The 23,925-nt window shown below is 40.0% G+C and overlaps 1 protein-coding gene across 4 annotated transcripts in view; it reads left to right on the top strand.

The window, feature by feature from the left end:
* Positions 1 to 20,219, top strand: part of EFL1 (elongation factor like GTPase 1) — a 138,771-nt gene extending 118,552 nt beyond the window's left edge. For 3 of the 4 annotated variants that reach the window (XR_004057320.1, XM_030930673.1, XM_030930672.1), the window contains 2 exons: positions 11,536 to 11,720; positions 19,880 to 20,213. Coding sequence is in view for 3 of the 4 variants with exons in the window: in XM_030930673.1 (XP_030786533.1) it covers positions 11,536 to 11,720; positions 19,880 to 20,068 (374 nt within the window). In the remaining variant the exon portion in view is untranslated. Of the gene's footprint in view, positions 1 to 11,535; positions 11,721 to 19,879 lie in introns of all 4 variants that reach the window. The other variant, XM_030930671.1, reaches the window with a different exon arrangement.
* Positions 20,220 to 23,925: the final 3,706 nt, after the last annotated feature.

Here is a 23,925-nt window from a genome sequence, read left to right as displayed (position 1 = left end):
AGACTATTCTCAGATACTATTTTTCATTTTCATTGAGAATTTTCTTAATTTAAGAAGGCGGAAGTAAGAGTTAAAAATCAAGAAATCTTAATCCCTCACATCTTTGAAGAAGACCTAAGAGCTTTTCTCCAGTCTCTCCTACCCCGACAAATGCTTATACCACCACTATTTGAAGACTTCTGTTGATGGGCAGTGCACAGCCAGCTTCATGATTTAATGGTGTTTTTTCCTATATTGAGCAAAATATTGGTCACCTGTTACTTTCCAATCATCTGTCTTCCATGCAATAACACTTCTATGTATTTGAAGGAAATCATTAGTTTTCTAGTTTTATATCCAGGAGAAAAACTCTCCAAATCCTTCACCTATTTTTCTGTTATGATTTCTGTATCCTTTCACCATTTCAGTTGTTGTCTTTTGGACATAATTTATTGGGTCAGCATCCCTCTTAAAGCAACTGTATTTGAACACAGCACCTCACATACCCTCCAACCAGTAGAGAACACGTCTGTGTCTACACTGTTACCTCCTACGTGAAATACAACATTCTTCTTTTAATGAAATTTAGCAATTACATCTTCTCATTAATTCATGTGAGAAGTCAAATCAATCCCATTTCTTTTTTTAAAAAAAAAGTTATGTTTTCCTATTCTGTTCCCCAAAGAGCAGAATCAAATTTTTGGTAATTGACTAGACTATAGAAATTATGTAGTTGTATGAACTCCTATATTTTATGTGTGAGTACTGAGTCTATATACTTAATTTTTTTCTTAAGTTATATAACATAATTCATGTTACAACAGTTTACAGGAGAAAAATTTTAATGGCAAGAAAAAGAAGTCACATCATCACCATCTTAACACATTGATTTCTTACTCATTTTTTTCATGTGTCCTTGTCTGATGAGAAATAAAACTCAGGTAGAAAATCAAATGTTTTGATGAAGTTAAGGTCCTTTACATCTTCAACAGTCCCTGATAATTGGTAAACTATCAGCTTACCAATCATGTTAAAAAAAAAAAAAAGGTTAGGTTAATGTTTTGTATTAGAAAGTCCCTGTTGTCTCCCAAGATTTACCTCATACTTGTATAAACATGAACAAATGCCTATAATGCTTCTTTAAAATGCTACAGAAAAATAGCATATGGCTTTCTAGTCTGCAATTTACGGAACCCAGTGTTTATATCCTCAAAAAGTTTAGTCATTATTTACCTTTTTCCTGTAGTCTGGTACCTACCTTACTATTTCTAATTTCTCAAAAGGGCAGATTCTCTTAACATTGTGAGATATAATTCTGGTCCTGGAGACTTGAACTCATTTAAGAAGGCTAAGTACTTAGTCATCAACTTCTGAGCTATCCTGAACTTCAGTGTTCTCCCACTTCAGCTTGTTCCCCTTGCTGTAGTTTGTTCACCATTCTCCTTACTGAAGAGAATGATAGGTAACATAGGTATTGTGAACCCCTGTTTTCTTGCTATCCTCTGTAACATGATTCTGGTTTCTGTAAGTTGTACACAAGACATGTCTCCTTATTTTGAAAATATAGGTTGAGAATCCCAAATGTGAAAATCCAAAATCCCAAATGATCTAAAATTTGAAACTTCTTTTTTTTTTTTTTTTTTTTTTTTCTGAGATGGTGTCTCACTCTGTCACCCAGCCTGGAGTGCAATGGCATGGTCTCGGCTCACTGCAACCGCCACCTCCTGGGATCAAGCAATTCTACCACCTCAGCCTCCTGAATAGCTGAGACTACACACGTGTGCCACTACACCGGGCTAATTTTTGTAGTTTTAGTGGAGACGGCATTTCACTATGGTGGACAGGTTGGTCTCGAACTCCTGACCTCATGATCTGCCCGTCTCAGCCTCCCAAAGTGCTGGAATTACAGGTGTAAGCCACCGGGCCCAGCCTGAACTTTTTAATTTGAGATGCTCAAACAGTATATAATGCATATATACCAAAATCTAAAACAATGAAAAATCTAAAACACTTCTGGTCCCACTCATTTTGGAGAAGAGATATTCAACCTGTATTGGAAAAAGCTCTTTGCACTGTCTTTAGCTCTTTTACTTTGGTACATACACTCAGCTTGTTCTGATTTTGAGCATCTTGGACATGCTACTGATCCACCTGAGTTGGTATCCTCTTCTTCCGTCTACTGTGCATGTCCTCTTAAAATACGGGTTGGGGAGGGGCTTTCTTCCTTTTACTGTCATTGTAATCATTCGTGATTGATTTCTTTTAGACTCTCTTATTACTCTGCAAAGGAATTTTATTTTAGGGTCTGTTATCCTAGAACCCATGGTGTCATGGTGTGTATTAGTTGTATTTTTTTTTTCTGTGTTTGAAATGGTCTTTCCTTTTTTCCTTTTTTTCCTGTCCTCTATTGCCCCAGCTGGACTGCAGTGGTGCGATCTCAGCTCACTGCAGCCTTCTTCTCCCAGGTTCAAGCAATTCTTCTGACTTGGCCTCCGAGTAGTTGGGATTACAGGCATGCGCCACCACACCCAGCTAATTTTTTTTTTTTTTTTTTTTTTTTTTTTTGTATTTTTAGTAGAGATGGGGTTTTGCTGTTTGGCCAGGCTGGTCTCGAACTCCTGGCCTCAAGTGATCTGCCCATCTCGGCCTCCCAAAGTGCTGGGATTACAGGCGTGAGCCACCACACCCGGCCAAAATGATCCTTTCTGAAGTCCAGGGCCCGCATAGGTCTGTGCCTATCCTTTCTCTCAAGATAATGGGAACATGTATTTCCTCCCAAAATAATGGGAACACCTGTTTTCTCCCCAGATTGCCATCTCTTCTACATTATTCATTTGGAGTGGCATTTGTCCTTTGTTTTCTGAGAAGATGAATGTTCAGTACAACACGTGAAGCCAGAATCAGCTTTTGGTGTTTATCAGACTGAATTCCTAGCAGAGTGTTGAGTCACCCCTGTTGAGTCACCACTCTGTGTTCATTTTCTCATTTCTATTAGGAAATCACCACCTGGACACAGCATGTGACCAGGCCACCCTAGGATAATACCTCAAAATATCATTTGTCATCCTATCCTTATATTTTTATCCTGGCACTCCCCACCTGGCCATCAGAGTCAGTTCTGCCACTTTCCAGGAAGAAATATGTATTTTAACCCTCTCTCTCTGGAGCAAAGGATCATTTTGACTTGCCTCACCCAGGTACAAATGTCACTGTATTGGGCCTCACTGCCCTCTAAGAAGCCCCATTTATTTACCCTCTGTGTGGCAACTGTGTGTATGTGGGTTGGTATGCAGTCTCTGTACCATTGTCACTGGTCAGCTGTCTTAATGCTTTGCCCCTGAGACCAACCAACTACCACATCCACTGCCTTAAAAGAAGTTACATTTGGAGACAGTCTGGCTTTTTTTTTTTCTCTCTCTCTCTCAAATTGATTTGAAGTCCTCTTGCTTAGACTGGAGAATCTCCTCTGAGGCCTGTTTTCTTTTTGTTTTTGAGGGGCTCTTTTATATTGATAACCAATTTCTAGTGTCCAGGGTCTATCAATGCAGTCAGCTGTTCACTTGTGTTTTCCTTTTTCTTTCTAAATCAACACCTTCAATTGGAAAGAAATGAAAAGAACTTCTGTGTTCCTAAGGCCTTTTGCTTCCTGTCTGGATATTCAGAGATCTTCTGAGAAGACTTCAGACTTTGCTGACTATTGTTTTGATTCTCTAAGAATCGGCACTAGTTGATTTCAGGTCTTTTTTATTTAGCAAAATGAATTTCCTTAGTCTTTTTTTAAAACTTAGTTTTTTCTACATAGATTGTTAAAACAAGAAATCCTTCTATAAATGGATAGACTTGCATATGGTCAAAATGGGACATTTTGTAGGAAAATAATCTCAAAATCATTTTGTCCGGGGAAATAATTTCAGGAAAATGCCCTTCTATACTTCTAAAATCCACTTTTCTAAAGATGTGGTTTATTATCATTTTTTACCCATGAAATTTCCCTGTAATTAACTTGATTATTGTTGAGCTTTTACCTGCTTGTCATTGAATTCTTTTTGTATTTTTTCCTTCTAATCTGTTAACCTTTTTTTTGCTCTTCATTTTTTAAAAATCTTTGGTAATAACTTCACATTTTTAAAATACTTATTTTTGTTAGATAGTACTAGTTAAGAGTTTTTTGGGTTTTTTTGTTTTTTTGTTTTTTTGTTTTTTTTTTTTTGAGATGTAGTTTCGCTCTTGTTGCCCAGGCTGGAGAGCAATGGCACCATCTCGGCTCACTGCAACCTCCACCCCGCTGGGTTCAAGCAATTCTCCTGGCTCAGCCTCCCAAGTAGCTGGGATTACAGGCACGCGCCACCATGCCTGGCTAATTTTTTGTATTTTTAGTAGAGATGGGGTTTCACCATGTTGACCAGACTGGTCTCAAACTCTTGACCTCAGGTGATCCACCCAGCTCGGCCTCCTAAAGTGCTGGGATTACGGGCATGAGCCACCACACCCAGCCTAGTTAAAAGTTTTAATTACAGCTATGATTATTGTAGTTCTTCCTTTTATTAAATTTTTATTTTTGAATAATTTTAATTTTTATGGGTATGTAGTAGGTATATTTATGGAATATATGAGATATTTTTAATCTTTTTACACATAGGAATAAATGCCAATGTTGTTGGAACACATGTACTTTATCAGAAACATTCTTAATAAGTGTCACTGTTCACTTTTTTTTTTTTTTTTTTTTTGAGACAGAGTTTCACTCTTGTTGCCCAGGCTGGAGTGCAACAGTGCGATCTCGGCTTACCGCAACCTCCACCTTACGGGTTCAAGCTATTCTCCTGCCTCACCCTCCCTAGTAGCTGGGATTACAGGCATGTGCCAGCACGCCTGGCTAATTTTATATTTTTAGTAGAGATGGAGTTTCTCCGTGTTGGTCAGGCTGGTCTCAAACTCCTGACTTCAAGTGATCCACCCGCCTCAGCCTCCCAAAGTGCTGATATTATAGGCGTGAGCCATTGTGCCCGGCCTCGCTGTTTCCTTTTTTCCCCCCCTTTTTTGAGATGGGGTCTCACTCTGTCACCCAGCTGGAGTACAGTGGCACGATCCCAGCTCACCGCAGCCTCTGCCTCCCGGGTTCAAGCGATTCTCCTGTCTTAACCTCCGGAGTAGCTGGGACAACAGATGCACACTACCACACCCAGCTAATTTTTGTATTTTTGGTAGAGACAAGGTTTCACCATGTTGACCAGGATGGTCTCCATCTCCTGACCTCATGATCCTCCTTCCTCGGCCTCCCAAAGTGCTGGGATTACAGGCGTGAGCCACCCGCCTGGCCTTTAAACCTTTTCTTATTCTATACTTAGGGTTCTTTTTACATTTCCTCAACATTTTGTAATTCAATTCAACAAAGATTTAATGAGCTGCATGTGCCAATACTGTGTTAAACATGATTCCTGCTTTGAGAGATAAGGTGACAAAGCTTAATTATATAAAATAATTGGAAAGTAAAATACAGTTGAATTTAGTGCACAAACATGGTTTTCTAGGGAAGCTTTAAGAGAAATTGGGATTAGCAAAATTTGAAACAGTAGGTCTCTGGAAATGGGCTTTGATTGATGAAATAATTTTGTATTCAGCAACTTAGTATTAAGTTGGCTTTCTTTATACCATAGCACATTGAAGACTACTATTAAGCCTAAAGTAAACTCATTTCTAGTTGGTTTTATAGGAACTGCTGTTCAGCATGACCTTCCTTTTTTTTTTTTTTTTTTGTTTTGGAGACAGGGGCTCACTCTGTCACCCAGGCTAGGAAGAACAGTGGCGCAAACATGGGTCACTGCCACAGCCTCAACCTCCCAGGCTCAAAGCGCTCCTCCCACCTCAGCCTCCAGGAACCACAGGCATGCCACTATGCCCTGCTAACTTTTTAATGTTTGTGGAGACGGAGTCTCACAATGTTGCGCAGGCTGGTCTCCAGCAGCTTGACCTGTCAAATCCTGGACACTTGATTGGTTTAACACAATTTTCATTTCGGGTCCTAGCCAGGCATTGCTAGCGTATGCCATAGTCCCAGCTGCACGGCTGAGGCAGGAGATCGCTTGAGCCCAGGAATTCAAATCTAGCCATGGGAACATAGCAAGACCCTCTGTCTAAAAAATAAAAAAATTGGGGTCCTTGCCCAGTTATCTTGACCGTGTCACAGTATTTATTACCTGCCAACTTCATGTCCACTTTGGATTTGATCATTATGCCTTCTTTTTTAAGTCACTGATTATAATAGAACACAGAGTTGCTAGCAGACTCACTAAGGACCACTTTCCAGAGTGGGTTTGACCTGTTAACATCAATTATCTATAAACTTGTAGCTGATCTATCTATGTAGTAGCAACCAGCCTACATTCCCCACTGTGTCTGCAGCATGCTTTATCTCCTATTTGATTGAAGCGCATCTGTATCCTGTCAACCATGTTGGTCTGATTCAGAAGTCATAGCTCTGTGACAAAAGGAAAAGGTTAGTGTGACCTGGTGTATAAGAATAAGTACCTACCAATTTATTTGTATGTGTTTTTTAATTAAAGTTATTGCAGAAGTGTTACCAACAATAACGAATCACAAGGTGAAGAAAGCTCTTTCTCCTTGGAATCCAACTTTATTTCCCATTTCCTTTTACAGCGCTTGTCCGTAATAGTACATTTTGCATAGCTGTAACCTTATGATAGAAATAATTTAATATTTTGCTTTTTAGGTTTATTTATTTTATAGGCATGCTTTCATTTGGCTGCTTAGAATTCGTAATTTTCATTTTAACCTCTGCATGTAATCTTATCAATTGGATGTGATATAGTTTACTTAACTATCATTCTGAAATTGGAAATTTGCATTGTTTCCTGATTGTTTACTGTTAAAGAAAACGTTACTGTGAACAGCTACTCCCTTTCCTAAATTCTGGAAAAAACAACATACCTTTAATTGCCAAACTTCCAGCTTTCAAGACTGTAGAATCTACAGGTTAATCTTAATATTATGGAAGAAGAAAATGTATATATGAGAATCCATAAGGCCGTAAAAGAACAGATAATGTTCACCCAAATGGTAAAGAGATTTTTTTTAGCTTGGGTATCAGAGAAGACTTCATGGAACTAGTTATTTTTGAATGGGCCTTGAATGATGAAAAGGATTTGAATATAGCGTTGGACTAAGAGTATTCTAGGTTGAAGAAACTATGAGCTCAGAGTTGGCAAAACCTCAAATGTGTACTGTGGACAGTGAGTGGTATACCTTGGCTTAGAGTACAGAGGCTGTACCCTGTGTACTCTAGAGTCTGGCAGTTAGAGAAGCTGAAGGGGGGTGGGTTACTGCCTTGAATACAGGCTGAGATATTTATAGTGTAGTCATTAATAGTTGAGCCCTGATCAGAACTGTTTCAATTGATTAAGCTTTTTGTTGCTGTTTTTTTCCTTGATGAATTCCTCTTCTCTGGTTCCTTTCATATAGTAGGGTACTCTGGTACCTCCCTCTTTTGCTTCCTTCCTGCCTCCATCCCTCCCTCCCACGGGGTCCTGCCTAGTCACCCAGGCTGGAGTGCAGTGACACAATCGTAGCCCACTGCAGCCTCCAACTCCTGGGCTCAGATGATTCTCCTGCGTTAGTCCCACAGCTACTAAGGTACTAGCTACTTAGTGCCTTAGTACAGATGCACACCACTACACCTGGCTAATTTTTAAATTTTTTGTAGAGACAGGGTCTTCTTTTATTACCTAGGCAGGTTTCAAACTCCTGGTCTCAAGTGTACCTCCCACCTGTGCCTCCCAAAGTGCTAGTATTACGGTGATGAACCGCTATACTCAGCCAACTCTGATCTTTATTTAAGTGACTGAACTAACGAGTGATCATGATGGAACAAATATCCAATGGAAAGGGTCTGAACGTATTTGCAGTCAAGGGCCACATGATCAGAAATTCTTATTGATATGGCTATGTTAATTTCTCAGTGATAATAGTGGCACATTTAGGGTCTTTGAATGCATCCAAGCGTTGGACACACCTATCATGAGAGCCAAGTGTATTTGGAAGGTTTTATTATAGTATTTTCCACTGTGCCCCAGTATCAAGATATAGTTTTCATGGAATTAAAATTGAATGGATCAAAATTACATGTTAACTACATTCAGTTTCAATTACAATTATTGATCTAAGCCTGCTGGCATGACCCATGCAGCAGCAGTCAGTCAGCTTGTCCCCACTGGTCCCTTGTTCATGGTCTGTTGGCCCCACTTTCCTCATTCTTTTTAACCCCTGGTGTTTTATTGTTGTGTATTGACTTCCGTAGACTACCTTCAAACGTTTCTTTTTTTTTTTTTTTTTGGAGACCAAGTCTCGCTCTGTTTCCCAGGTTGGAGTGCGATGGCACAATCTCAGCTCACTGCAATCTCCACCTCCCAAGTTCTCCTCCAAGCGATTCTCCTGCCTCAGGCTCTGGAGTAGCTGGAATTACAGGCATGCACCACCATGCTCAGTAGTTGAGAAGTAGTTGGAATGGGGAGAGTGGAGTTGCCTTTTGAACTAATTTTTGTAGTTTTAGTGGCGATATGGAGAACATATTGGCCAGGCTAGTCTCGAACTCCTGACCTCAAGTGATCCTCCCGCCTCAGCCTCCCAGAGTGCTGGGTTTACAGGTGTGAGCCACTGCTCCTGGCTCTTAAAACGTTTCTTCAAATGAGATAGGGGAGTAAAGATTACTAGTTCACACATGTTAGGTGTTATGGTAAGATTTTTTTTATATATATCTCAAATAATATATAACTAAAAGGGATCACTAATGAAAATAATAATTATTCTGCTGTTTTGGGAGCTTTTCAGACTGTACTTGAAGTATTGTTTTCATTTCCAGGTACCAAATACCAAGAGGGATGTAGATAAATCATAGTAGTTCAAATAGTTCAAGTAGGCCACGATAAAACAGGAAATACAGGTGTAGTCACTGCAAGATTGGCCTGGAAAAGTGAAGACAAGATAGCTGTCTTTGAGTAGCTTACAGGATAATTTGTGGGAGAGGGATTAAACTTGTCACATGTGATAAAAACTAGGACTGATTGTCAGAAACTTCAGGGGAACATATTTGGGACTCAAGAATTCTCTAGCTGTTATGGTTATCCAAAGATGGTATGGGCTGCCCTGGGAGGAAGTGAGTTTTAGAGTATACAAGGAGAGCTTAAACAGCTACTTTGGTAGAACTTCTTGACCCTCAAGTTTCCTTCTATCCCACTGTTGTGTGATTCTGTAACTATGAGGTTTCTGGTATGAATGATGGGGAAATGGTTGGAATAGGGAGAGTGGAGTTGCCTTTTGAAGTGGATAATAAATTCTTGGATGTGTTAATTTTTTTTTTTTTTTTTTTTTTTTTTTTTTTGAGACGGAGTCTTGCTCTGTCACCCAGGCTGGAGTGCAGTGGCCGGATCTCAGGTCACTGCAAGCTCCACGTCCCGGGTTCACGCCATTCTCCTGCCTCAGCCTCCCAAGTAGCTGGGACTACAGGTACCTGCCACCTCGCCTGGCTAGTTTTTTTTTTGTATTTTTTAGTAGAGACGGGGTTTCACTGTGTTAGCCAGGATGGTCTCGATCTCCTGACCTCGTGATCCGCCCATCTCGGCCTCCCAAAGTGCTGGGATTACAGGCTTGAGCCACCGCGCCCGGCCAGATGTGTTAATTTTAAAAGGAAGTTGGCTCTCACAGCAGAGATGCCCTGGCATCCATTGTAAAGTGGTATTGGAGATCCAAGGAGAGGCCTGGCTTAGATAAGATGGTCTTAGGAGTCCCAGGCATAAAATTAGTTTAAACCACACAAATTATAAATTAGTTGGCTTGCTGAGTAGAGAGTTTGTTCAAAGAGTATGAAGCTTCAAAGAATATCCATAAGAAGTAGTTCAGGAGATACTGAAATAAAGAGAATGATGGTCAGAAGGCCAGGAGTATAAGGAGAATAATAGTAAGATTGGAGACAGTTGACAGAGGAGATACTAATCAGTGGCTTCAGATACCACAGAGAAATCACAGAGAATGAAAATTGAGAAAAAAAGCATTTAGGTTAGGAATATGAAAATTATTGTGTAATTTCAAGGAAGCAGTTTTCTGGAGCACAGGAGAGCCTAGATGTTAACGAAAGAGCACATAGTGAAGAAATGAGAAGCTACCTGTTTAAGAGATGTGAGGAAGCAAGGAAGGAGAAAATGTAATAGCTAGCTGGGGAAGTAGACAAGAGGAAAGGGGGTACCATTCATTACGAATGGAGTGTTAAGTTGTTTGTTTTTAAGCTAAACCTAAACATGGTGAAGGCTTATCAGAGAGTTTAGTTTTTTTTTCCTTGAGGCCTTGTGACACAATAGATTTTCTGCCATTTGTTTCCTATTACCCTTCCTAATAACCGCCACTAGGGGGAAATCTGAATCAGAGAGAAAAGTTTGGGAGTCAGACAGTTTGGCTTTGTGTCCTCAGTTTCTAGTTTAAAAAATAAATAAATAAAGGTGAGTGGGTCGTGGACACTCCAGACTCATCACCTTGGCAGTTAGGAGAGTAGGGTCCAGGACTCAGTGGTGGTCAAAGGATACTTTAGCTCTGCTTAACAGCAGTCTTGTAAATGTTTAAGGATAATATATGCAATAGATCACTTATGTAACTAAAATTATTTTTTAGGCAGCAGGTGAAAGAGGAGGCTTTAGTGAGAGTATCTGCTGGTTACATCATTGTCTTTGATTTTCAGTGTATCTCTATTCTTTGCAGGGTCTCTTCTCCTTACTAGTTGAAAGAATATATTGCATTCCCAGAGACACTCATACAGAACACCAGTCAGAGGGGAAGATGTTTCCCTCCTGAGTGTGAGGCAGAATTGTGCCTAAAGACGAATTAAAAGAGTCATCCCAGAGAATTTGCTAGTGGAATTCTTGTGCTGTGGCACTAGAAATTGTTACCAGACCTTAAAGATTCCAAACCTATCAGTTTTCAGGGGAATAAAACACTTAATACTCATGCCACTTAAATATTACCAGTTTAAGAAAACTATGAGCAAATATTTATGTGTGTGGTTTTAATTTTTGGTATAAAAATGCCAGTTGCTTCCCTACTAAGCCCAAATAGCCTATGCCATCTTAATTATCATTGGCATATCAATAAGGTCTCATAATTATTAAAATATTTTAATATTTAATAAACTTTAACAAAGCCCAGTCACACTCATATCATTGCATTTTAGACCCAAAGATAGCTCATAGGTGAAACCACATTGAAAGGTCCTTTTACAAATCTCCCTCTTCTCATGCTGTTTTGTGGAGTTTGTCTATGAGCAGCAGTGCAGTTTGGGGTGATTTAATTTTTGTTATTTTTTGTTTCTAATTTTTCTAAAAATCTCATGCTTTTTAAATAAACACTTAAAAAGCGTTCATTACTTTTGTAAACCAAAATTATTGAGAACGAATTTAATCATTAGTGGATTGTTACAGAGTATATGGGTAATCATGTCTTGGTGTGGCTCAAGCCATATGACTGATTCATGATTTTAAAATATTTATGATTTTACAGGTCGAGTCTATGCTGTCTTGTCAAAGAGAGAAGGTCGAGTACTTCAAGAAGAAATGAAAGAAGGAACAGACATGTTCATCATCAAGGCTGTGCTGCCTGTTGCTGAAAGCTTTGGTTTTGCTGATGAAATCAGGAAGAGGACAAGTGGCCTGGCCAGCCCGCAACTGGTATTCAGCCATTGGGAGGTAAAAATCCAAGTTCCCATTCATTCCTTTCCTTCTCATCTATGGATCCATTCACTACGGAAGAGGCAAAGAGTAGCAAACAACACAGATAATGCCATTTGGCATTCCTATGGCTCAAATGGACAGAAGAAAGCAAATGGCTTTTTCATCCAGATTGAATGAGCCTGAGATCATCTGTGCTTTTTAATAAACACACACACATATATATACACACACACACACTCACTCTCGTTTGTTCTTTTTATTCAATATAAAATTTAAGATGCTGAAAATTTAATCCTTTTTTATCCAAATATATATTTTAGATTTTTAGAAGAAAATCACAGGCCTTTTGAATGTGAAATTTTAAGAATATTTTCTTCTGGGGAAAAAAAAATATTTACAGCATTTAGAGGGGAACAGTTACACTTCTTGCAAGGGGTAGCTTTAAATTATTATGTATTGTGTATTCTTCAGTCCCCATTATGGAGATTCAAGGTTTCCATGGCTTTCAGGTGTTGTGGAATGAGAATGGAATGAAACGGCTATTCAGAACCCTTCATTGTCAGTGTAGGTAAAGGTAGATGAAAAGGCAAACCTTATCTGTAATCAGAAAGGAAAACTTAACAGATCCACATTGCTGGGGGGAGAAGGAAAGATTGTGAACACACTATTGTAAGTTAGAGAAAAAATAATAACAAGAGGTAAAGGTAAGGTCAGACCAGCCATCCTGAACATATCCGTAAAGTAGACGTTAACCAGCTAAGAAGAAGGACATTCAATTAGAAGGTGCCGCATGAGAAAAGGCTGGTAAAAGCAAACTGCAGGGCATGTGCAAAAAACAATTTGCTTTTCAAGAAAAAGCCTAAGGTCAGGAATCAAATTGTAAACTCAAGCATGTAAGTAGAAAGATTGTTTTAAGAAAGCAGTTTTTGTTGTTGTTTACAGAGAATTGAAATGACTTCACATTATTCCCTTTTACCATGAAGGCTTGTAAGGTAATGGAAGTAGCATTGACTTTGGAGTCAGAAAGTCCTGGTTTCAAATATTCTTCTACTTATTTGGACAAATCATGGACCCTCCCTGAGTTTTCCTCACCCCTAGGTCAAATATGTAACCTAGTGCCTGACATTGTGGCTGACCAGCCCTTGCTGATGCGTAGATTATTTCCTTGTAGATCATTCTCTGAGTCTATACCACATTCCTTTTGGCTTGCTCTCAGCAGTGTGGCATTCATTGCACGGGGCTTCACACAGATAATCCGTGGTTTTTTTTTCTTAAACTCTATTTCAGCAAAACTCATGATTTAGCTTCAATGCTAAGCTGTTATCTTTCTCACTTTCTTTAGCCTGATGGGTCCGTTTTTCCAGAACACTTTAAGAAGAGTTTAAATTTAGAAGAGAATGGAAAATGAGAATAATTGAGGGAGAACTTTCTTTTTAAAACAAAATTTATAATCAAGTGAATCAGTGAAGTAAAGAAGGGTGGCACTTTAGAAAAATTGACTTTGGACGGGGCAAATTTGATTTGAATTCAACAAGTTCATATCATCTAAACTGATGCAAGTGAAGTTGTTAGTCGAGAGCACTCCATTGTGTCTGCTTTTCCTCTTTTTAAAAAAAAAAAAAAGTCACATTCTTAATGTTTGGCAGAACCAAGGTTAATACTATGATTTAGGTTACATTTTTTTGGTCAGTACAAACTCTAGGTTTTAACAGTAATTTACTATGAATCTTTCCTTGACTTTTGCATGTTTCTCTGAAAACTTAATGGTGTTTTGATGGCTTTGCTGGCTTATCATATCTGATGAGATATTGCTGAATTTCATTATGTAGAAAACAGTACCCACCAAACATTTGTTTTTTAATTCCTGTGCTTGTGGGTAGTAATTTCTCATTTATCCAAAATTCTAACTTTCTAGTTTTGGTTTTGGTTTTGGTTTTCGGCATTCAGCTTTGATATAAGAACACAAACCAAGTGAGAAATGTAAGGGATGGGTTTTAAAAGGCAGTGCCTGAAAAATAGGAACTATGTCTGTAGTGTAAATATATTACTGATGGCTCTAATGAAAACATCATTACAACATCCTCTACCACAGGTTTTAGTGACCAGATGTGTGATTGCAAAGCAATACAGCTAAATGATATTTAGAACTAGAGAGATTCAGTCCACTTCGACCTAATGACCTTGAGAGGGAGAATGCTTTCTTCATTGGCATTACCATTGCTGCAAACTGCCCTCAGAATTAACAAGTCATGCTTCTGAATATCTCAGAGATGAGAAGTCCATCGCATGAAGATGGCCTTGATTAACACTTGTGCATAAAACTGGGTTATAGTATGTTTGCTCAGAACAAAGAGGATATAGGTTAAGTAATCACTGGGATTGTCTGTAAATGCAGATCCCGAATAGGCATTCAAAGCTGTTGAACGGCATCATTATTGGAAGAATGATTCATTTGAATTTGTAGATTCTTTTTTGTTTTAAAATCTCATCATTTTATAGTCAGTCTTATCCTCAAAAGTAATTTTTATAAAGCATATTTTTTTAGAAAAATGTATGATGTTCCCTTCATTTCTTAGTTGTCTGATATGTTAGGAAGCAGGTAAGACTGCTCTAATAAAGGGATCCCAAAATATAGTGGCTCAAATAAGGCAGAGATTACTTCTCTTTTGAGTCTAGGGAGGCAGACTAGGGCTGACATGTGGCTCACTGTGGTAGGAGCCCAGGCCCCTTCTGGCTTGCTGCCTTTCTCAACACTTGGCTCCCATTGATTGTCCACAGTGGCTGTTCTACCTCCCCCATCACATCTGCATTCCAGCCAATAAGAATAGGGATGAGGAAGAGTAAGATATACTCCTTCCCTTTAAGGACACAAACTGAATCTTGCACACATTACTTCACCCTCATCCCAATGCCCAAAACCAGTCATCTGACCACATCTAACAAGGCCCCACCTAAGAAGGAGGCTGGGAAGTGTAGTCTTTAGGTCTATGGCCTGTTGTCTGTTTTGATAAATAAAATTTGTTAGAATACAGCTGTACCCAATCATGTATGTATTTTCTATGGCTGCTTTTAAGCAGAGTAAAGTAGCTGTGATAGAAATAATATATGGCCTGCAAAGTCTAAGATATTTACTGTCTAGCTCCTTATAGGAAAAGTATGCCTCCACCTTCCACCTTCTGAATCTAGGTGGCTATAAGCCTACCTGAAATATCTATTACCAAAGAAAGGTAGAGAATGGATGTTTAGGAACAACTAGTATAAAAACAGCAAGATTTTACCAAATAGGCAGTTTTTGTTACCTGAAAGCCTTGATGGTTGTCTGTCTCCTTTATCCTTCAGAAATTAAAAAAAAAAAAAAAAATCTTAAAATTGATCTTACACATTTAATACTTTTAAAAAATATTACTTTCTGACTTAGCTACATCTTGTTATTAAAAATAAGTCTCTTAATAACTTGAGAGAAAAATATTCTCAAGAAAAGTTTTGCCCCAGTTTTGTACCATCCTTCTGCCACGTCCTTGCCACCTGTCATGGTCCTGTTCCCAAAAGCTTCAAATTTTTGAAATCTTAAAAACTACATTATAATTAAATGTCATTGATCTGATGTTTTTTGGCTGTCTTGGTTTTTCCCCCATAGTTAGGTTTAGAAATAACACAGTTGTTGAGATATGGCTTCTCACTCCAAGGCACTTCTTTTCATTTGTATTCTACCACACCATATAATTTACAATCAAGAGCTTTTGAGAGAAAGTGCTTCAAAAAATAGAGAAAATAAAATTACAGGCATTTTTCCATGAGGAAACCTTTGAAGTCAGCAATCTCATAATTTCTCTTTCTATGTTTTACCCTTCTATGAAAAAGGAAGAAAAGGAGCTAATAACAGACACAGAAAGAAAAAATATTACCAACCAGTGCTGTTGTACATATATGTCAGCATAACCTCAAGATTTGCCACTTATTACTGAGATTACCCTGAGGGGTGGGCTAAAGTTCATACCGGGTGAAGTGATTACAATACCACCAAACAAGTTTATTTTGGACATGGTATTTTCCACCTGCCAGCAGTAATCATAGTGAAAACTGGGCAAAAAATTGAAATGGAGCACCCAGAGCTTTTTCCTTCTCGGCTTTCTTTTCCCTTAATGCCTAGGGCAACAGTTTGCACTTGGGTGCCTTCTTATGATTCGAAAATGGCATCCCCTTCAGGCTGTTGGGTTGCAAAACTACATTCTTACTCTAGGCCACTGAATTCTGGGTGAGGAAGTGAGGGAAAAAAAGAAAAAAAAAAAACACCTTTTTCTTCAGTTTGATATCAAGCCCCTCTCTGTGGCCTGGAGGGGCCTTTCTGTAGAGCACAAGCTGGACAACCATAAAAGGGTAGCTTTTTCTTTGCTCCACTAAGGAAATTCAAAACCAGCCTCAAGCTCTCTAGTGTTACTCCATCTCCCCTGTCCTCAGAGTTCGTTGGGCGTGTTGAGGCAGGTGGCTTCAGGCTCTCCACACAGATGCAAAAGTAGTGAAGATGTCTTCATCTAGTCATATGTTATTAGAACTTTTAACATTCCATCCTTACAAATAGGAGAACCCAGGTATAAATGATTGGAAATAAGTTGCCCAAGATCGCACAGCTAAGCGAGTAGAGAACTGGCATTGAAGGGAAACTGCCTGGCTCCAGAGCCAGTGCAGTTAACCCTCACACCACGTTCACTCTGGCCTCAGTGCCTGCTCCTCGATTCAGTGAAGTGCCAACCCCCTACTCCTCACTCTGTGGGTTTGATTCCAGACAGACTCACTTGGTTCTTCTCACTCATTGCATTCTCTCTGCCTGTTTCCTCACATATGAGGAACAGACCCCACCCGTCTCACCCTGTCCTCCCACCAGCAAAGCAGAATAACCAATTCTGAAAATAGTTTGTGTTTCTTACAAATGTTGAGAATTTTACCTTCAGACAAAAGAGAATGATAACTTGTGGCCGGGTGTCTTAAAAAAAAGTGTTAAAAAAATTACAATAGTTTTTTTTTTCATAGGAAAAAATTACCAAAAAATATATTACCAAACATATGTTTTTACCAAAAAATATGTTCAAGGAGGTCCTATGCGCCATTCACCCCTCCTTCCCCAATGTTACCATCTCTTATAGTACATTGACATTGATACACCCATAGCGCTTGTTCGGGTTTCACCAGTTATAATATACGCACTTGACTTAGCTAGTACCATTGTGCAATTTATGTTTGGCTAAACTCAGTCTTCATGGCAGTCTGCAAACATGGCAAAGGGCAGGCTTTGGAGCCAGACAAATCTAGGATGTGCCAGGTGCCTTACCATATGACTTTCATATATCTTCTTCAGTCTTCACAACAACCCTGTATCAGTTGATAGATGATGAGTGTTTTCAGCTGCAAGAACCATAATGCCAGAATAGTAATTGTTTAAGCAACTAGGGCTGATCCATGGCTCAGGAACACCATCAAAGATGCAGGCTCCCTTTCTTCTGCTCTGTATATTCATGGGAGTTTGTGCTGTAGTGCTATAGTGCTGTAGTGCTATAGTGTCTGTAGTGCTATAAAAATGTATCACATATGTAGTTTTATGTAATCAAGATACAGAATTGTTCCATTACCACAGGCTCCCTCATGCTTCCCCTACATAGCTACACCTACCTTCACCCTGGGTGGGTGGCTTTTGACCAGTCAGGCTGTTTTGAGTGGCAACCACCTTCCCTCCCTTCCTCCTGCCCAGGCCCTGAGCCCACACTGACTCAGCCCGGCTGGTATCATGGTGACATTGTCTGCTGGTGAATGGTCTAGAATGAGCCTTGCTATCCTAAGCCCAGTGGCTAGTGAATTAGAATTGAGTCTCTGGAACTGCTGTGCCCACAAAATTGTAGCACACACCCTCTAACCCAGAAGAACCCCTTCAGATGGCCAGGTCCACAGGACCGAGCTTCCTCCCCACTCCTCCTTCTTACTGCAGTTTCTCGTCTAAATTCCATCCATTCGCCCTTGTCTGCCATTCTACCTACCCACGCCCCCACCCAATTCCTGGACCTTGTCTCCTTTTCTGCCCCTTGTTGCCAAACCTCTAATGGGGTTCCCTTCAAGACACTGCTTCTGTAGACTTGTTGTCACCCACCAGAATTGTTACTCTAGTGCTGATAATGCCTCTGTGCCCCCCTGGCTGTTCCCACTTCTTACTGTCTGCCCTTTCCTTCAGGGACTCTTTTCTAAAAGATATTTCTAGTTCTTTTGTTGAGTGTCCATGAGATATGTTTTAAAGTCTGTCCAACAGAGGCTTTTTTTGGTTCGCTGATAATGGTTTATTTAACTAGATAAAGACGTGTAGGCTCACACTGGGGCTCCTTAGCACTCTGAAGGACTTCATTGTGTACCGGCAACTGCTGTTGCTGATGCGAAGCCTCTCGTTGGTCTGATTCATGTTCTTCTCTAGATGATCTGGCTTTTCTCTCTGATTTTCTCAGTACCTGCCTCAGTACCAGGACACAGGCAGCTGCTTTGTTTCCAACCTTTGTTCAAGAGCAAGAAGCATAGTTGTGGCTCACACCTCCCATTCTATAGTGTCTAGTAGGTCAGAATCGAGCCTCAGGAGATGCAGGTGCCCACAGATTTCCAGCATTTCAACACTGTCACAAGGGGTGGATTATTTTATTATCTTGGTCCAGACTCAGTGAAGTTTTTCCATCTGAAGACTCTCATCCTGTTCTCTGTTTTTTGGTTTTAGAACTCCTGTTAGATATACCCTGTACATACTTGATGGCTTTTGACTTTCCTTTCAGACTTTTTTTTTTTTTCTAATCTCCATCTCTCTGTGCCGTATTCTGTATTCAGGGAAATTTCTTTAAGTCTGTCTTTTTAAAAATAATATACTGAGGTGTGAAATTCATCCAACCTAAAATTGAACCGTTTTTTTTTTCTTTTGAGATGGAGTTTCACTCTTGTCGCCCAGGCTGGAGGGCAGTGGCGTGATCTCAGCTCACTGCAACCTCCATCTCCCAGGTTCAAGAGATTCTCCTGCCTCAGCCTCCCAAGTAGCTGGGATTACAGGCATGCGCCACCAAGGCTGGCTAATTTTTTGTATTTTTAGTAGAGACGGGGTTTCTCCATGTTGGTCAGGCTGGTCTCAAACTCCTGACCTCAGGTGATCTGCCTGCCTCAGCCTCCCCCAAAATTGAACATTTTAAAGTAAACATTTTGCTGCATTTTTTCCATTCACAATGTCATGCACCCACCACCTCCAGAAAAAAAATTAAAAATTAGCTGGGCATGGTGGCATACACCTGTAATCCTAGCTACTTGGTATGCCAAGGGAGGAGGATCTGTTAAGCCCAGGAGATTGAGGCTACAGTGAGCTATGATTGCGCCACTGCACTCCAGCCTGAGCAACAGAGCAGAACTCTGTCTCTTCAATAAAAAAAATATGTAATAATAGTAAGAGTGTAGTTACATGTGTTGATCTTTCTTGAGGTTGAGGACAAAGGCAAAATATTGATGGCAAAGATATTAACACTCAGATATATCCTAGCAAAAATGAAAGCTTTTTAAAATTATATTATTAAAAATTAATAGTTTTCTTCCTTAGTGTTATGAACTGGAATTATGAGCAAAGAATAATAATGTATGTTACAAGTTTTATTGACTCTACTTCCATTTGTTCACACCTCCCATGATTTTTCATACTTTTTTTTTTTTTTTTTTTTTTTTAAGATGGAGCCTCACTCTGTCGCCCAGGCTGGAGTGCAGTGGCACGATCTTGGCTCACTGCAACTTCTGCCTCCTGGGTTCAAGCGATTCTCCTGCCTCAGCCTCCCAAGTAGCTGGTACTACAGGCACATGCCGCCCCACCCAGCTCATTTTTTTTTTTTTTTTTTTTTAATTTAGTAGAGACAGGGTTTCACCTTGTTGCCCAGGCTGGTCTCGAACTTCTGAGCTCAGGCAATCCGCCTGCCTTGGCTCCCAAAGTGCTAGGACTACAGGTGTAAGCCACCACGCCTGGCCAATTCTTCATACTTACTACCTACCATTCCTAGCAAGCTTAGCTGTTCTTTGCCTAACTTTTTTCGTTAACTAAGACTATATGAATTGGGGAGCTCAGTGAATAAGGTTTGAAATTAAAAATGCCTAACCTTGCACATTCTGTCATCTTCTTTTACAAGATCATTCCCAGTGACCCCTTCTGGGTGCCAACTACTGAGGAGGAGTACTTGCACTTCGGGGAGAAGGCTGACTCTGAGAACCAGGCCCGGAAGTACATGAACGCAGTACGAAAGCGGAAGGGGCTCTATGTGGAAGAAAAGATTGTGGAGCATGCAGAAAAGCAGAGGACACTCAGCAAAAATAAGTAGCTATCTACTATTGGTGGATTCTTTTCCTTATAGTGAATTAAAAAGTATCATCAAGGGTTTAATATTGGGAAAATTTCTTTTTGCCACATTATCTCTGTTTATTCACTTTTAATAAAGTTGATCCATATAAATATTTTAAAGAGGATGTTAGAGAACATGTTCTCCAAGTGTGTTTTTAATTGGTTCTGGTTCAAGGCAAGAAGTTATAAATATTGCAGTGATGATTTATGACTGCCCTGTGTATAACCCCAGCAGTAAGATGTGTGGTCAGGGCTACCCACTTGGTGGTGGGGAGGTGATGTGCAGACCCACAGTGGGCAGTCTCCTCTGCACTGAGCAGCCACTCCGGGACTCACATTGTTTCTGCCTGTCATCACAGTGTCATAATTCTGAATACATCGTCCACATAAACATCATGTGTGAATTTCAGAGTGGAAACATTTCATATTTAATCAGTGAATCACAGCATTTAACATTGTTTGGAAAGACCGCATACTTGAGAGAGCAGCTGCTTTTTAGATAAACCAAGTCACCGTTACAGCTCATCCATCTTATGGTGTTGTCTAGCAAAACAGTATCATATTCAATAGTTAGCCTGTAAATCTTCTGCTTTTACACCCACTCATAAATTTTATCATTCCTATTTAAATCAGTATTAATGGGAGTTATCCGTATATCTTTTTCTTTTTTTTAAAAAAAAAGGTAAATTTCTATAATTTTATTTGCTATTTCCTTTTAGCCTTACTTAGCTAATGTGCATGAGGTTATGGCTTTATTGTAAATATTTTTTCTAAATCTCAGTTGCCTCCTTCAGGATGATCTTCATATAAGGAACAAATGCAGTTCAGACAAAAATAGATTTTATATTTTTTGATGTTGCATAATTTTTATAGCCACTTAAAAGAAGGATTCCTTTTCATAGCATAAAATTATCAGACCAGACTTTGTTTTTAAAATACTTCAATGAGTTTTCTTAATAAACACTAGTTGTAGACATTTTATCTTTAAATCTTCAGAGCCCTGGCATAGCTAGTCAAATCTAGTTGACCTAGACTTTGGGGAAAATGTGGCTGGATAATTTACTGTCTGTTTAATTTCAACAGATTATAATAGCTGAGTTAGTTTAGGAGAGTTATATCATCTATTGGTTTATTTGAAAACTTTGATAACATAGGAAAAACTTCAATTTATAGCATTTGTAAATAACATCATTCAAACTGCCAGATGTGCTATAGAATGTATACTTAGACTTAGATCAGCAAATTTTGCATTTAATAGAGAAAAGAGGCATAACCCAGAAAAAGTTGGAGAAAAAGATCCTCTTTCTGCAGTCTATTGGGCCCTGACAGATGTGCCAGTGTGGGGGAAGTGACATGTTCGAGTTGAGAGATTGTCTCTCTTCCTTCTCCATGTTTGAGGGAGATAATAATGAGCAGGAAAGTGGCCACAAAGAGGCAGACCAAGGGATAGAGCCAATCTACCGTCTAAATAATCTACCTTATTGTGTAATTCATGATGAGACCTCATTGAAACCCTGTCCCCTTCTGTGACAGCATAGTAAGACTACGTTTTTACTGTGTCCAATGCCATGTCCAAACCCTAGCCTCTGTTGTTGAATTCAGTAGAACCCAACCAAAATGTTGTCAGTCCACAAGTAGAAGTGGGCTGGCTTTTACAGAGGGGCTGGCTTTGTATACTCATTTATAGATAGGCTTCAGAGACAGTGAGGAAGGCTAGGTTGAGGAAGCCACAAAACCAGGGCTCTCACTCCTGGAGAATTTTTTGCATTGGGGTCCAGAGGTAGCTATCCTTCTACTCAGGGGACAGGCATAGACAACACCAACATAATGCCTTTTCCCAGCCATCCCTGGAGTCGGTGGGTGAGGGGAGGAGACTCTGGGAAGGGCCTGGGCTCCAGCCCCTACTGGAGGATGAGCTGCAAGCAGTCTGGAGACCATCACCAATGCCCTCTGACAGGGAGGCTGTTTCCTGTGTCAGATTTTCCATAGACTGGAAGGAAAATTCCCTTCTATTGGAACTTTAGTGAAGAATGCTTGGCACCAGAGAGGGCAATTCTCCTGCCTCAGCCTCCTGAGTAAGTGGGATTATAGGTGCGTGCCACCATGCCCAGCTGATTTTTTGTATTTTTAGTAGGGATAGGGTTTCACCATGCTGTCTAGGCTGGTCTCGAATTCCAGGTCAGGGACTTTTTATATGTATTTGATACTCACACTTGTATGAAACAGGGGTAAGGAAATTCATTAGAGCCTGGTGAAAGTTAAGTTCACAGCCCACGCTCCCATTTTTCATTCCATTGTACCTCTTGGTAAGCCCTGCTGTAGTGCATTACACAAAGATTCCCATGATTATTGCCTGATACTGTTAGGATCAGAGAAGTCATCAGTAGATGCTGAATATTCACTATGGTAGAGGAGGACTTGGGGGCATCTTTATTTCTATTCTGTGCCTTGAACTTAGGTAAAGCTACCAATGTCCAAGGTTCAAAATCATTATCTGGACTGACTCAGTTTTACTGACCGGTAAGTTTAGAAAAATAATGGATTTCAGAAATCAGGTTAACCTTTGTACTTGGAGCTGAGAATAGAAATCTGGATGTAAAAGATCTCTTTTCTCCTACCTTAGAAAAGCCAAATAAGGCTCAGAGCTATGGCAAGCTTGTCCCAGGAGTCAAAGCCCTTCAGGTGAATAGATTATCAAATCTGGGAATTAGAAGGTCTTCCGTTGTTAAGTAGTCAAACTCTTCCTTTCTTATTAAGGCAAAGAACATTGTACACTTTCTGAGCTATAAAAAAATTCGTTAAAATAAAGACAAGAGTTTATTTATTTATTGAGACAAGGTCTCTCTCTGTTGCCCAGGCTTATTAAGGCAAAGAACATTATACGCTTTCTGAGCTAGAAAACAGTTCATCAAAATAAAGACAAGAATTTGTTTGTTTGTTTGTTTGTTTGTTTATTGAGACAAGATCTCACTCTGTTGCCCAGGATAGAGGGCAGTGGTGCCATCACAGCTTACTGCAGCCTTGACCTCCCAGGGTCAAGTGATCCTCTCATCTCAGCCTCCCTAGTAGCTGGGACTACAGGCGTATGCCACCATGCCTGACTAACTTTTATATTACTTGCAGAGACAGGGTCTTGCCATGTTGCCCAGACTGGTCTGAAATGCCTGAGCTCAAGTGATCCGCCCACCTCGCTTCCAAAAGTGCTGAGATTACAGGCATAACCCACCGCACCTGGCCAAAGACAATAATTTAGATCAGGTTCTAAAAACAAGATAATGAACGGATGAAACAGACCATGGAAGCACTAAGACCTTCTTTTGATCCTATTTTATGTATAAAGGGCCTGCAGCCCAGAGGGCATCTTCTAGTTTTAGGAATAAATTTTCCACTTTGTGGCAAATCCGTCTTGCAGGTCACAAGCAGAGCCATTTGCAATAGCCTTTAGGGAGCCAAGGTAGCTCCTACCAAAGAAGAGGGGCGAGAAGGAGTGAGGGGGAGGAAGAGAAATAAAGGTTCCCCCAGAAATGCCAGAAAGGGCCTGGCCTCCCAACTTGGACATCTCTGGGCCAGAGGTGAGGGCACAGACTTGATCGTGAATAATGGGGATGGGATTTGTTACCAGCCGCAGGTCCTCTGGGCCTTCTGGCCTTACTGAGGAAATTCCAGAGAGCCAGGCCATTGGATTCAGCCCCACAGGTCCTCCCTTGGTCCACCTCACCCTCACCACCCTCAAGGGCTGGGATTGTTTGGCTTGGGGAATCACATTTAGCCTGTGGGTTTTATACATCTCTGCCAGGTATTTGGATCTGCCTATGCCTAAGATTATTTTGTATGATT

Source organism: Rhinopithecus roxellana, chromosome 5 (genome assembly GCF_007565055.1).
Source record: "Rhinopithecus roxellana isolate Shanxi Qingling chromosome 5, ASM756505v1, whole genome shotgun sequence".
NCBI lineage: Eukaryota > Metazoa > Chordata > Mammalia > Primates > Cercopithecidae > Rhinopithecus > Rhinopithecus roxellana.
This window is presented reverse-complemented; position numbering and strand designations above follow the sequence as displayed.